The sequence below is a fragment of the Leuciscus leuciscus genome (genome assembly GCF_965113295.1).
Source record: "Leuciscus leuciscus genome assembly, chromosome: 1".
Taxonomy (NCBI): domain Eukaryota; kingdom Metazoa; phylum Chordata; class Actinopteri; order Cypriniformes; family Leuciscidae; genus Leuciscus; species Leuciscus leuciscus.
In genome coordinates, this window is record NC_138725.1 from 57,006,340 (window position 1) to 57,022,543 (window position 16,204).

The window sequence follows — 16,204 nt, forward strand, 5'->3', positions numbered from 1 at the left end:
AAAAAAAACTTGCTATAAATGTTTAAGACGTGGCTCTTAAAAGCATGTGCTACTAATGTTGCAGTTTGAGTGTTGCATTATGCTAATGCTATACACACTATTCATTCCGAGCGTGTATGTGTGAGTACCAGTCTGTATTTCTGCAGGGTGTTGGCCTCTCGGGTCAGCCAGGCCTCTACTGTGGCTCTCTTGCTGAGCAGGCTGGGCTCTCGTAGCTGTCGGTCTGCTGGAGGCAGCGTGGCCAGGCTTGATAACTGAGCTGCACAAAGCAGAGGAAGATTTATTCCACAAACATAAGTTTCGAAAAATAAAATTCCCGTATTCTCGTATGTAGAAGAGCGATCGGGGTATGAAAACAGTGGGTTGTGAATCTAGCAATTCCTGTGACAAACAATTTTCTATATATAATGCTTATTTATAAATTATTAGAGGTCTAAATTCAGACTTGATTTGTAATTCAATGGTATTCTCAGGAATTATGTGAATATCCAAACTGTTTTAATAAGGACATTTTTTGCTGTATGATGAGTTGAATGATAAAATAGTCATGGCTATGTGTGTGTGTGTGTGTGTGTGTGTGTGTGTGTGTGTGTGTGTGTGTGTGTGTGTGTGTGTGTGTGTGTGTGTGTGTGTGTGTGTGTGTGTGTCCTGTAGCTCAAACAGCAAAGCATGGCTCTGACAATGGCAAAGTTTGATTTCCATGCAAAAATACATGAACTGATGAAAAGCATATTTTGAATGCAAGGATAACAGCGTTTGCTGCATGTATGAATGTAAATGTGTGTGGACATATACCCTGTATTCTGAGGCTCTCCTGGTATTGTATAATGAAGTACTCCTGGTTGTGCTGTAGTTTTCTGAGGTCATTCTCTGTGTCCTGAGTCAATATTCTGAGCTCCTCAAACGCCTGGTTTATCTGATGGTACTTCTGCGACATGCTGTCCATCACCCCGCCCACCGGTGAGCTTGACTGCCAATCACAGACACACATGAGTGACAACCAACCATAGTTCAACGTTCAGTTTCACTAAAATTATGTTTCACAAAATTATAACAGAATATTTCAGAAAAGCATAGAAGCATGATATAATTCAACTTTTTGTATGTTTTTGTTTTAGTTTTGATAAACTAGCAGGATGAACATAAGGAATGAGTGGGCATTTTCATGTGTATGTGAGCCTCTAGATTTACTGATATTGTCTTTAGTTTTATGATTTTATGGTATGTCAGTTCAGTTAATAAAATCTGAAATTTCCTCTTTTACTCTCATAAAACTGAGCACTTTCTTGGCAGGTATCGTCGAATTTGTGTGTAGATTAGTATGTGTATATTTAGCTATGTATGTTCATCTACACATGCACAATGCAAATGCAAATTCTATATCTGAAGATTGTAAAAGTCAGTCTCATTTACAGCAGCCCTGTTTATTACCCAATGCCCATGATTTAAACCAAGAAGACAACATAGTTCTCTCTTTTTATAAATGGTACAAACCATTTTTAATGGCATGTTCAAACAAAGTGCTTATAAATCAGTCGAATGTAGAGAGAACTCTGGGAGTAAAATTATGAGGTCTGTAAAATGTTGGAATCATATGTTATGGAACAATTCACAGACCTGGGTTCCCACACATTTTGACCAATGCAATTCTGTGGATTTTTCCAGTTGTTTATCAGGTATCAATTCTTTAAATTAACAGACTTATTACTAACTATTACACTTATCTGTGTTTTTACTTTTTATTATTTTTATTCAGCAAGGACGCGTTAAATTGATTAACAGTGACAGAAAAGACTTTCATGTTATTACAAAAAAATCTATTTAAAATAAATGCGCTCCTTGCCTTGCATCAAATAAGTATATTAGAATGATTTCTGAAGGATCATGTGATACATTTTCAGTATATTAACATAGAAAGCAGTTATTTTAAATTGTAATACTATTTTACAATACTAATGTGTTTACTGTATTTATGATCAAATAAATGCAGACTTGGTGAGCAGAAGAGACTTCTTATCTAATCTTAACTGTGTGTGTGTGTGTGTGTGTGTGTGTGTGTGTGTGTGTGTGTAGTGTATATATATATATATATATATATATATATATATATATATATATATATATATATATATATATATACACACACACACACACACCACACACAAAGTTTGGTGTCATTAAGATTAGATAAGAAGTCTCTTCTGCTCAGCAAGTCTGCATTTATTTGATATATATATACAAAATAAAGATAAAGAACACATACAATTAATTTTAAATAACACGTTATTACAAATGAACTGATAAACCGACTGCCTACTCTGTCCACTCACATTAGTCGCCTCTCTGACGAGTCTTTGCTCCGTGTACAGGATGTGTTTGATACATCTCACCAACTCCAGGGGACATCGGTCATATGTGCTCTGAAAACACACACACACAGAGTCAGAATATACACAAACACAAATAAACACAAACGCACACCTCCATCTACTCGGTCTTGTTTACATCAACACACTCAAGTACACTGTGCAACACTAGTGACAGTAAACACTGCGGCTGCACTTTCCTGACTGGCCGGTTCTTAATAATGGCTTTATCATCATGCACTGATGTCAACAATTCTCATTTATTTAATATTTTTTCTATCGATATTCTCTCATTTTATTCCTCCAAATATCCTTTAAGAGAAACATCTCACTCAAACATATAAAAGAGATCTGAGTCTGCATGTTTTTCAGTGTGTGTGTATAAACATTTATATTTAGGAGCTTTTGAATGTATGAAAATCAAAAGTCTGATCTGTTATCACTTTTTTTTAACTCATCATTCCTGAACTGTACTCGCAAACAAAGAACAAGCAGAACCTTCAGCTGTGAAGCATAATGTCCTAATTTGATCTTGAGTAAGAAGCCGTCCTCTCCCACTTGATGCTCTGCTTTCTTCTGTAGTTCCTGGATCAGGTTGTCCAATAAACGCTTGGCTTTAATCTCCTCTTGAGGGTTCTCTAAATCTATCGCATCCCTGACAGAGGACAAACAGACACAGCAAATAACATTGATGTAATAAAAAATGTCAAAATCTGCAAATCATTTGCAGTTCAAATGAGCTCAGGCAAACTCTTCACATACCAGAGTTGTCCCTCTATCCACTGGGACAGGTAGTGTCGCACCTCTATGGGGAAGTGTTGCCCGTAGAGAGACTGCATCTGGTGCAGAGCATCTCCCTGCAGCTGCTGGGCCTGGATCCACACTGCCATTTTCACTCTGACAGAGACACAGCGTCAGGTACAGTACAACAAACAAGTGAGAGTTAGGGGAAATTAGAAATGCAAAAAAAAAAAAAAGAAGAAAAAAAAGGGAATACCAAAGATTATATATATATATATATATATATATATATATTTTTTTTTTTCATTACTGTAATGCTAAAATATAATTATATTTTATTACAGTTTTATATTAGCATAAAGAAAATTCCTATATTGTTTTAAACTTTTTTATTATATATTATATTTTATTATATTTCACATTATAATATTTGTAGAAATTATATATAGACAGTCATTGCTCATATATTTTATTAAATTATAAAATATATATATAATATTTACTATTGTAATATATATTATAATTAAACACTATATAATATAATTACATATTATATACATATGTATTGTATAATTATATATTTAAAGGGGTCATGACACGAGAAATCAAATTTGCCTTGGTCATTTGTCATATAAGAGGTCTTTGTACCCTTAAAATATCAAGATGAAGTTTAAATTAAGTTTCAGAGCTTAAAATGTCCTCCTCATCATAAACAAAGCAATTATTTAAGCAACGGCTCATTTGGACATTGTGGGATTTGGGATGTCACACGGGCAAATACATTTGCATATGCCTGCCATATAACGATCAAATAACATTGACGAATAGTTATACATCATCGCACCATAGGCCCTGCCTTCTGGCATTCAGTCGCTTAATGGCTACATTTGCCTACACTGGATGTGAGCATCACATTGCGTCAATATAGATGCACATTGAGTTTCTGACATACTCCACGTGCTTGTGTCTGTCGACAACAGGACAAATGGAAGAGTGAAGAGCTTTTGCTTTGACACGTCCAGTTTAAAAAGCTCGTTCACGTCTCTGTACAGAGTTCAGAAAGACCTCAGAGTCAGAAACAAGTGGATGGTTTATTTTAATGGCATTCTGGATTGCGTCTGAGGATTAAATATTTGTTCTGAGCATTTTGTTTTGTAAACGAGGCACAGTGTAATGGAGAGTTCGCAAAGAAACTTTTTTGAAGGCTGAAGAAGCCAACTGTATTCGATCCGACAGCTGCATCACAAACCATAAGTAAATTATTTCATAATGTTTTTTTTGTAAATGACAAAACATTCAGATGCAATAGCGAGTGGGCATTGTCATTTCAATGACAATGACAGAGGATCAAAATAAGGGTTGCAATCGTTTTTCCGCATATATATATATATATATATATATATATATATATATATATATGGTTTTTGTACATCCATGTCATGACCCCTTTAATTAAAAATACACTACCATTCAAAAGTTTAAAGTTGGTAAGATTTATTTATATTTTTGCTCACATTTGCTTAGCAATCCTACATTTATTTGATCAAAATAGTAATTTTGCGAATTATTATTACAATTTAAAATAACTGTTTTCTATTTTCATATATTTTAAAATGTATTTATTCCTGTGATGGTAAAGATACATTTTTTTTGGTGAATATTATGTATTATAAAAAAAAGCTCATATGAACAAAATCCAGATCCATTGTCATAATGAGAATGTAACCTAAAATGTGTGCTTTATTGTAATGAAAATAATGTACAAATGCAAATAAAAAATAAATTTGATAAAGTAATAAAATAGTATTACGATGATTAATAATCTTCATATATTGGTTCATATATTGGTTGACCACAATTAATTTGTGTGTGTGCAGAAGTGTTAGCTTGTATCTGTGTTTGTGTGTGTTAATCTAATTCGTTATCTGTAAATATAACATCCCCACATGACTTGCTTGTCTCTCAACTACAGGCACTGCATAAAGCATCAAATTCTATGCGCATAAACACACTCAAAACTACATATTCAAACATCACTCCAGGCAGGGTCATCTGATCAGTCCGCTGACAGTTTTTATGGTGATGACTGCACATGCGGAAGTGTTTCCCCCTGAAGTGCACTAAGTCAAGGTTTCTTGCAACACACACACACACACACACGGCTGTAAATAAAGTAATTTTCAATAGAAATTCACAAGATTAATACCTTGATATATTTTATTTTTGAGATTTATCTTGATTATTAATGAATCATTAATTAATCTTGATCTTTTAAAAAAAGTGAAAATGAAACTGTAATCGTGTCAAAATTGGTTGAGTCCCTGGACTTCAGTTTGAAAATCCCCTGCTCGGAAGTTGCTGTGGTAAGAAAGTGTCTTCAAAGAACATAAACATGCAAGACAAAGCAGCAATTAAAATGAGCCATGTGAGAAACCGTTGCATTTGATTTACTTTGAGCTGTCACCTATGAGCATGTGAGCTTCAAATCAAAACGGAAGTAACTTGTAAGAGAAGAGAGTTCACAGCCCGCCTCTTCCTGTCCAACTTGTTGTATGTGTGTTCGCATACGTGTGTACATGTGTGTGTTTCCAAGCAGTGCAACCACACAGACATGTACATGAATTGAAAGCTGCACACCTACACAGACACAAAAACCATTGATTTCCAGTCAGCTTGCCACACACACCAACACTACACTTATAAAGAAGGCAGACACAAAAGCCACTCATTGCCAGTCAACTAACCACAAAGACAAACACTTGATTCCGGTTGATGTGATGGATTAAGGAGACTGATGTTAAATGTGATTTTGGATGGTTGCTGCTACTGAAATCAGGTCAGATGTCTCTCTGATCTTACAAAGCATTCCTGACCCTGACAGCTCACTGTACCCATTAACACTTCCTCTCACACCTCACATTTGGCCTGCTCTCTTCACCACTCATTCAATCCTATTAGATATTTGTTGGCTGCTGATAAGCCTACACTCTTAAAAATAAAAGTTGCAAAAGGAGGTTTTCACAGCGATGCCATAGAATAACCATTTTTGGTTCCCCTAATCTTTCAATGAAAAGTTCTTGAAAGAACCTCTTTTTTTTTTCTTTCTTTTTTTTGTGTGAAGAACATTTTAATAATCTTAAGCAGGGGTGACCAATCCTGTTCCTGGAGCACCACTGTCCTGCAGAGTTTAGCTCCAGCCAAAATTAACACACCCTGAACCAATAATCAAGGCATACTAGAATCTTCCAGACAGGTGTTTTGAGGCTAGTTGGAGCTAAACTCTGCCGGACAGTGGCCCTCCAGGAACGAGTTTGGACATCCCTGATCTAAAGAACATTTTCCATTATGAAGAACCTTTTCACAATTTAAAGGTTTCATCATGGATGTTAAAGGAACACGCCTTTTTTGGGGGGACTTTAGCTTATTCACCGTATCCCCCAGAGTTAGATAAGTCCATATATACCCCTTTTATCTCCGTGTGTGCCGTAACTCTGTCTGACGCACCCAGCGCTAGCCTAGCTTAGCACAAAGACTGGAGGTAAACGGCTCCAGCTAGCATACTGCTCCCAATAAGTGACAAAATAATGCCAACATTTTCCTATTTATATGTTGTGATTTGTATAGTCACAGTGTGTACAAATAACAAGGTCACATGAGACACAGCCATCTTCTAACCGTATACATACTGGGAACTATATTCTCAACATATAAATAGGAAAATGTTGCTATTATGCTAGCTGGAGCTGTTTACCTCCAGTCTTTGTGCTAAGCTAGCCGTGAGTGCGTCAGACAGAGTTACGGCACGCACGGAGATGAAAAGGGTATGTATGGACTTATCTAACTCTGGGGGATACGGTGAATAAGCTAAAGTCCCAAAAAGTCGGCGTGTTCCTTTAAAGGTTCTTCAGGGAACCATCGATGCCAATAAAGACTCTTTTTTTAAGAGTGTATTGGATGTGGAATTGTTTACACATATTTTAGCATTTAGATCATAATCCTGTCGCACTAACCTAAAGCGATAGCAATAGATTATGGCAAAGATTTAAACCTTTATAGCATGACAACGATGTACAAAAAAACAGAAATGTTTTTTCTTTGTACAATTACATCGTTCACACGGATCTGAGAAAATTACTAAAAACGTTGTATTATGCATGCCAGGTCAGTAGTTGGCGATGTCACCTTGTAAAGAAAGACTATGCGCCTGCGTACATAAGCATTCCTATACAGAGCACTTGTGGCAAACGGGCATGCTTATTGCTGAACACGTAAAATACGTGTGCATGACGTCACTGTTTTCACAGATTAATCACAGACGATCACAGTATTGGTTTAAAAAACTTGCACTTTGAAACCCGTTTTCAAAAGTTTGTGTTTTCAGAATTATGAATTCAATTACAATTCCCACATCTTTGATCATCATGTCACATAACGCAGCGTCTCACATTTGCACACAGAATGTGACCACACATGTAGTCCTAAGTCTAGAGCTTTATGATTATAAGGGCCAAACAAGGTTTTCAGTGCAGCTGTGAACATCATCCATAAAACATCTGAAGAGGCCATTTTACACAAAGATGCTCTTCTTCTAGACTTCTCATCTGCATTTAACTACAGTACCTAGTTCCCTTGAGGCTAAAGCACAGATCAAGCTGTGATTCCATCATATTGTGAATTCTGGACTTTCTCTCCTGCTGAGTATGGAGTATGCTCTCTCCTGCGCAGTATGTTAAAACAACAGAAACTACCGTCTCAAGCTTGTTTGTTTCTACTGGGGCTCCTCAAGGAACTGCGATCCTCCCAGTGCTATTGTCCATAAGTACACATAACACGAGGGATTCAGATAAGAACTTTTAAATTGTAGATGATACAGCTCTGGTAGACCTATCCTGAATATCTGAGGCCAGTTGCATGAAACCGGTTTTATTTCCTACCCAGGTGTGCATTTCGCGAAGCCAACTATGGTCGCAAGTTTCTTCAATATCTACAAAATTCAACAGAATTGCAAACACACTTGGCTAACGATGCTTTTGGGAAACGGCCAGGTAAGTTTGAGATAAGTTTGTGCAAACTCTGTTTTTTCGGGCCCAAGAAGGTGAATTGTTTTTAGCTGGCTAATTCTCGCAGGTTTTATTTCTGGGTTAGAGATCGCAAACCAAAACGAATCAGCTGTGAGCAAAGTGACATGTATCTGATGCAATAAAGTCACTCCCCCCTCATATCTCTTGCCCCATATTAAAGCAGTTTAGTGAAAATATTTTGCTGCTATTTATTTTATTTATATTATATGAATTATAATTATGTATAATTCATATAATATATCTATATAATAATTATATTAATTGTCAATTAAATTAAAATAAATATATATAATATAATCTTTAATTTATAAAGTTTTTAATCTGATTAAGTTTATGTGTATTCTTCTGAGCTCTTTGTGAATCTGTATAAATTATTATTTAAATTCAGTTGATAAATGCATTTATTTTTTCATTCAGCTGCCTTCTCAAACTCTCGCTGCAGCAGCATTTATTCCTGCCTTGTATATACATTTATAAATTCTTGATATCTCTCGCGAGAAGTGAATCAAACTGATGTCAGAGATAGTCTTATAGTTTTGCGACAGTCAATCACTCTTTGTGGACACCATAGAAATGAACGAGAAGTGCCGTAAACTGAATCCTACCTGTCGTGCAATTGTCTGTGTCTTCTCTTATAAAAAAGCATTTCTTTCATAAACTCTATGTAATGTAAACTCTAAAAATAGATCAATCCAAAACTAAGGTTTAAGAGCAAACATGTTTAAGACTAGCCAATGGGCTGTCGATTCATTAAATTATAGGCTGTTTCCTCACAAAAGCGGTTTATTCTGCGTAGTGAAGTCTCTCCTCCATTGACATCCATAAAAGGTTTTGCTAACCTTGCAGGCTTGTCTTCAAGTTGCTTTGCTGACGCTCTCCATGTTCCATGTGATTGGCTGTTTGCTGCACATGACACTCTCTAGAGTTAATCACAAACTCTGGGTCAAACACTGAGATGACAGGCAACGATTAAACCGAACGTTGTGAGCCCACTGAACCTGATCTAAACCAGGTTGGATCTGTATGGTTTGATCAACTTTAAACCTACTCTGAAACTAAGAGTTTATTCAACAGGCGGGGGTGCAGATAGAAAGTGTGGTAAGGTACAGTACAGAGTCCTGGATAAGCAGTGACAACCAAAATGACATTTTATTGACCTCTCTGTATCTATTTCTGCAGAATCATACTTGGTAGCTCTGCCTACAGTAAAATCTCATTGGTTGAAAGTCCCACAACACATAGCTGTATATTAAACATCAAATCTATTCTGATTGTCTGCAACAATGTTGCATCACATGGTTTCATGTTCATCGTGGACAGACAAATTGCTTGCAACTGTAAATTCTGGTCAGGGAACAGTGTTAGTAAACATAGAGGTAAATTCCAATATCTGTAAATCTATAATATCAACAATGTCTACAGCATTATTTAGGTCTATATAGGTATCAACAATTCCCAAACACTTCAGGTCATAGGTTCAAAAAGTAAGCTAGCAAAAAACATGAGGAAAAACAACAACAACAACAACAAAAAAAACATATTTTTGTTGCTCAAACAGAGTGAAAAATTTAAATAAATCATTAATAGTAAAAGTTAGGCTGTGTATGAAGCACTGTGGCCCTCCTTGGCCTCAGGACCTTTATGACCTCTTAGTTGTGGAGGAGGCTAAGAAAATAAAAATACACAAACAGTACACTTCTCAAATACCTTGAACCTCCACCTTCAGGGAGGAGGTAGATAATTCCTCCTCTCAGTAAAAACAAATTACAAAGGCATTTTTTCATTCCCGTAACTGTAAGCCTTTAAATAAGGACAATGCCTGACTGTGAGGGGATGTGCACCATGGGGGAGGGGACTGAGTGCATATGTCAGTCCCTGTTTTACTATGACTTAATTACGATTTGTCAAGTATTTCTCTTATGGGTTATAATATGTGCCAAAAGCCAATGTGCAATAAATGGTATTGTATTTTATCATAACATTTTATAGACATATCTGGAATTTTTATTTGATAGAAATTTTGGTAACACTTTATTTTGAACTCTAATGAAAGTTAGTAGGTGCAAAGTAAATCAGTCAACAGAATGTGTTAAAGGTACAGTATGTAATATTGACAGCTAGTGGTTCAAATGGGTACTGCAGTCCAAATTCAAAATATTGGAGAGGGTTGTTTCCCCGCTACCTCCTCCACAGACTCGACGCTCACGCAGGTTGCTAATTTCACGCGAGTTGCGCAATGTACAGTGGAAGGCGATGAGCACTTACACTTGTAAGTTGATTCATCCGCGTTTTAATATGCCTCTAGACATAAAGATTTTCAGATGGATTTATAGGTTAGGTAGAATCTGCGATCTCTGACCTAGTTTGTTTGCTGACTTCCGTGGCTACAATACGCTGTGTTTTCCACCAGCTGGCAACCCGGGGTGTCGAAATACTATTGAGTAAACTGGCAGTGGGCGAGATCACACAGACCAAAACAAAAGCAGACATTTGATAACCTTGATAACTCAAGGTAATCATTTTTGTTCCCTTTCGTTTTCGGTCACTTCGACATTACGTCAGAAGCTGACATTATGGGGAAACATCTTTCTCCTTAGCTTTTGATGTAATGTCTCATTCCCTCATCTCAGGGAAATGAGGTTACATTTATTAACCAGAGACGTTTTCTACCAATCTCCATCATTACATCATTATAACAGCAACAACAAACAATAGTAATTACATCTCAATAGGAATCACATTGCAATTAAAATCACATCAGAATAAAAAAGACAATCATTCACACACACACACATGCAGACATTCATTTTACCTCTTATCTCAAGCTCTCTGTTACCATCTAAGAACAGGAACTTTTGGAGAGGAAACCTGGAAAACCTGTGTGGTAGAGAGACAGAAAGAGAGAAGGAGAGAACTGTATAAGCATTTTTGTCTTAGCTTGTACAATTTTAAGCAAAAAAACAAACAAAAAAACATTGAGAAATAGAAGTATACATTTCTGTATGAAGAAGTACACAATGCAACACTCCTATTTAATTAAACAGAGATACTAAACACGCCAGGTAAGAATACAAGAGTTGAAATGGATAGTTCACCCAAAAATGAAAATTCAGTCACCAAGTTGTTTCAAACCTATATGAACACAAAGGAAGATATTTTGAAGAATTTTTGTAACCAAACAGTTGATGGTCCCCATAGTATTTTTTTTTCCTACTATGAAAGTCAATGGTGCCCATCAACTGTCAGGTTATTAACATTCTTCTTCAAAATATCTTCTTTTGTGTTCAGCAGAAGAAAGAAACTCATACAGGTTTGGAACAACTTGAGTAAATGATGACATACATTTTTTGGGTGAACTATCCCTTTAAGGTCTGCAAAACTGTTACTTCCTCTCAGTCTGTTGTTCTTTCCAAAGAGGGAAAGAAAATCTAAGAGAGAGAGAGAGAGAGAGAGAGAGAGAGAGAGAGAGAGAGAGAGAGAGAAAGAAAGAGGAATCTGTCTCCACTGACAGTTGAAACATTAAATGTGAAGCATTAAATCTTGATCTATGGTTACTGGGTGCATTCACAAACACTGAATGGGGAAACTGAAGGAAAAAACACATTCTCTGGACAGAGAATAATCAACTGATTGGATAATTAAACATATGCAAAATTAACACTCATATTGAATGCAAAATGTGGTACTTTTCTAAAAAAAATAATAATAATAAAAAAACAACAAAAAAAAACAGGGTAGGATTTAGTGCATTCTGGATTGATCCCTGAAAATCGCCTGATTGTCTGCCATGAACTAAGACTATGACTTATCTCTTCTAAATCAAAAATATGACCAGGTTCAGTCAGTTTTGGATGTGCATTCTGTCTGCACTGCACAGGATGAGAACAGGGTTCAAAACTAACACTTGCCAAGCACAAATATTAAATAAAGTTTCTTGCCAATTGGCTGATCATTTTGTTTGAAACAGCATGATTTAAATCACATTGTAAGAATGAGATTCAACCCTCTCTTATGTAAGAGACTAGCTTGATTCAAATGAAACAGTCTGAAGAAAACACATGTGCCTTGCCTTCTGACAACTTCCTCCTCTAGGATGCCTTGAGTAATTTTTCCATGTGGCTAAAATACATGGGATATTCCTTGCATTCAACTTTCAAAATGAAAAGGAATAAATTCACAATGTGTCTTCTTCATGTTTTTGTGCAATTTCACTGACAGATGGAGCTGTCATCAGCTTGTTTACGATGCTGCAAGTGACACAATGACCTGCGCGGTTCGTCACTCAATGAAATTTGTATGCAGTTTTATCTACAGCATTTGGTCACAATTGACTTTCAATCTATGGAAAAGATCAGCCAAAACACTCTATCTATATATAACTCCATCTGTTCCTTTTACCCCAGAAAAAATATAATGTTTAGATCAACAGCTATCGACAACTCAGTCGACAATTATCCCTTTCGACACAAGCGTGAAACCCAAAGGTACAAATTCTTGCCGATTTTCAACACAACTGACTTTAGAAAGCCAGCCAGGATTAGACCCCATGGGGAGGATTATGTAATCTCACATAGAAACTCTCTCTTGACAGAGGCCATGGTAAGATAAGAGGGAATCCATGTAGAAAACCATGCGCGACAGATGTTAATGAGGCGAGGAGGGGAAATTTGTGCGTGATCTGATGTGATAGCGCCGAGAGAGGAAGACAAACATAAACATTTGTGAGTGAGTGCTTGTGAGGAGGAACAGATAAGCAGGGAAGAGAATACAAACACTGCTTTAGATGGCAAAGAGGCATTTATATGCAGTTTCATTTGGTGAGTGGCGAAAAGTTTATACAGAGTGAACTGTCACACATATCAACACAAAAACACTCATCCGACACTCTGCAGCCAGCTGGAAGGGCAGAGCGCAACTTTCTTAAGGGGGCAATGTTCAAACGGCCACAAACAAACACACCATCTGTGTTTTTATTGCATTTATTGATGGCTGCACAAAGACAACCCTGAAGCTGTCGCGTCACTCACACTGCGCAAATACTTTCAAGCTGATATCCAAAAGAGCATTCCTCGCTCTCTCACACTTTTCCATCCCTCCAGCTAAAAAGGCTAATATGATGAAGCAGCACCAAATGAATCCCCCACCATTCCCACACTGACTATCACTCGCTTTCTCTACTGGGAGGATGAATAAAAGCAGCTTACGCTATGGGAAAACTCCTTTTCTCGAGAATACTGAAGCCAAAATTATCCTTATAATTGTATATACAGTATGTAAAACGCAGTGCAGCTGCACAGCAGACCACAGCAGAGCATTCTAGCGCCCTGATTGGCTGTGCTGCGGCAACTGCACAAACCTATGGCGAGGTGGCTGAGCCACGTGAACCTATCAGGTCGCTTCGCGCCCTGTCACGTCAGAGCCCGCCAAGATGGGCGTGGCTTAAGTCTATAAGAAGCCCATTTCCGCCATAGGAATTTAGGTGAATCTCCTTCAGCTCACGTATCTTCGCTGACGCTGACCTCTGGACTGAGAAGCCGAAGACCTCTGGACTGAGAAGTGTGTTCGGCGTTGCAACACATACACTCACAAAAAGAGCAAGGCGTTGTTTCAAAATGGCGTGCACATCATGTGCCTGGCCAGAGTGCGACGAAATGACGCTGTCGACCCTGCGGGCTCAACTCGCCATTTTCAACGAGGACTCGGTCCCCCCCCCACTCTCCCTCATCTCTCGCTCGGGCCGTGCAGGAAGAAGCGCGGCGGACAGAGAATGCCAAAGCGCATGAGCCAGCCCACGCCGGATATTTCCCCCCTGTGCATCGCTGTCTGAACCTTCCTCACCGGTCTTGTTCACACAGGATGAACAGCGCCCCTCCCAGCAAGCAGCCGTTCCTGTTTCCTTCGACGGACCGGAAGAGGAGGAGCTTCTCTATTGCTGCGTCACAGAGAGCACTTATAAGGCCCGACGCTGTCTGGTCTAGTTATACATATCCCCTTATAAGGCCCACTGATGCTGGTCTCTTTCTGGGGTCATAACGTACTCTTCTGTGGGCCCAGGTTTCTTCCCGGGCCATAGTATGTGTGGGTTATAAGCACTCACGGCATTTTAAATGGGGTTCCCATAGCGTAAGCTAGCCTTACGCAATACGAGAGTACTCTCGAAAGGGAACGTCTCGGTTACTAAGCGTAACCTCGGTTCCCTGAGAGAAGGGAACAAGTATTGCTTAGACCGGGTCGATTGCTTCAGTCGATTTAACCTAAATTCCTATGGCGAAAATGGGCTTCTTATAGACTTAAGCCACGCCCATCTTGGCGGGCTCTGACGTGACAGGGCGCGAAGCGACCTGATAGGTTCACGTGGCTCAGCCACCTCGCCATAGGTTTGTGCAGTTGCCGCAGCACAGCCAATCAGCGCGCTAGAATGCTCTGCTGTGGTCTGCTGTGCAGCTGCACTGCGTTTTAAAATTACAAGGATAATATTGGCTTCAGTATTCTCGAGAAAAGGAGTTTTCCCATAGCGTAAGCTAGCCTTATGCAATACTCGTTTCCTTCTCTCAGGGAACCAAGGTTACGTTTAGTAACCGAGACGATTTATGGCCGGTGAGGATATAGCAGACCCGACAGCAGGGAGGGACTGGTGCCAGCTGACCTTATGCAACAACATAATATAATATAATAATAATAATAATAATAATAATAATAATAATAATAATATATATATATATATATATATATATAGACACACACACACACACACACATTCCAAGTTCTCTTCAGATGTAGTTCTTGCTTTCTGGGAATAAACAAGCCATTTTCCCTCTCGATCTTTTGACAGAAATTGGTGCAAAGAATAAAAGAAGAGTTAATCAATAAAAGAGTACTTTTCTCTTTAGAGAAATAATTCAGCTGTTATGTACTCATTTCTGAAGCCGTATGATGTGCTTTCTTCCATGGACCAACAAAGACGATATTTTCCATACAATGAAAGTGAAAAGTGACAAGCAGCTATGGCATCAAAAAGACTAAAAAGCGAAATAAATAAAAAACATAAAAGTGGTCTATTCAACTTGTGTGCCATTTTCTGAAGTAATTTTATAGCTATGTGTGAGGAACAGTCACAGTTATGTTCTGTTATGGTCATGTTTCTTTGTGTTTTGACACTGCCTTCATTGTCTGCTAGTTTGACCCAGTTTTCCTGTGTGTTTGATTTAGTCATTCATTGTATTCACCTGTTGCCCATCAATTATCTCATTAGTCCCCTTGTTTAGTTCTGGTATAAGTACTCCCTATTTTGTTCAGTTCTATGTCTCTTGTCTGTGTTTGAGGTTATTTGTTATTTTGCCTGTCTTTATCTTCATATTACTCATTGAGGATTATTAATTAAAGACTTTTGACTTTCATCTTTGTCGTAGTGTAGTCTATAACCAGTCTGTGATGGGAACATACTCAAATTAAATATAACATACTGAAAATTCATGCATATTCGCTTAATTTCAATAGTGCAGTTCGATTATGAATATGGGAGATGATTAAAAGTGAATAAGTACTTACATTTTTGACTACATTGAATACAGCATAGCAGTCAAATGACCTACTGGTTATGGAAATGTTATGGTGCTTTTTGTCATTTATGGAGCTTGACAGCCCTGGTCACCATTCACTTTATTATATGAAAAACAGCAGAGTGACAATTCTGCAAACTTTAGCAGTTGCATGGAAGAAAGAATGCCATACAAGTTTAGAACGGTACGAGGGTAAATGATGAAAGAATTTAGTTTTTTGGTGAACCAACTTTTTTGGAGAAAAATCTTCTTACCACATATTAAAAACAAACCATCCGGGACAACAGAGCACTGTAATAAATATGGACATGACACAGTAGGCCTAGTGTCTGGGGGGAGAGTCCACAGTCTGGGGGCTACAGCCTGAAAGGACAGGTCTCCCAGGGTTTTATAACGAGTCTTTGGGACCATTAAAAGACTCTGGCCTGAGGATCCAAGGGCACGGCCTGGGGAGTAT

The 16,204-nt window shown here is 37.9% G+C and overlaps 1 protein-coding gene across 2 annotated transcripts in view; it reads right to left on the reverse strand.

Moving 5' to 3' along the window:
• Window positions 1-16,204, reverse strand: part of stat5a (signal transducer and activator of transcription 5a) — an 83,664-nt gene that overhangs the window by 23,004 nt on the left and 44,456 nt on the right. For both annotated transcript variants that reach the window (XM_082136618.1, XM_082136619.1), the window contains 6 exons: window positions 11,001-11,065; window positions 3,129-3,263; window positions 2,865-3,021; window positions 2,331-2,420; window positions 796-970; window positions 129-259 (listed from right to left, as the gene is read on the reverse strand). In XM_082136618.1, the coding sequence (XP_081992744.1) occupies window positions 129-259; window positions 796-970; window positions 2,331-2,420; window positions 2,865-3,021; window positions 3,129-3,256 (681 nt within the window). In that variant the 5' untranslated portion in view covers window positions 3,257-3,263; window positions 11,001-11,065. The remainder of the gene's footprint in view (window positions 1-128; window positions 260-795; window positions 971-2,330; window positions 2,421-2,864; window positions 3,022-3,128; window positions 3,264-11,000; window positions 11,066-16,204) is intronic.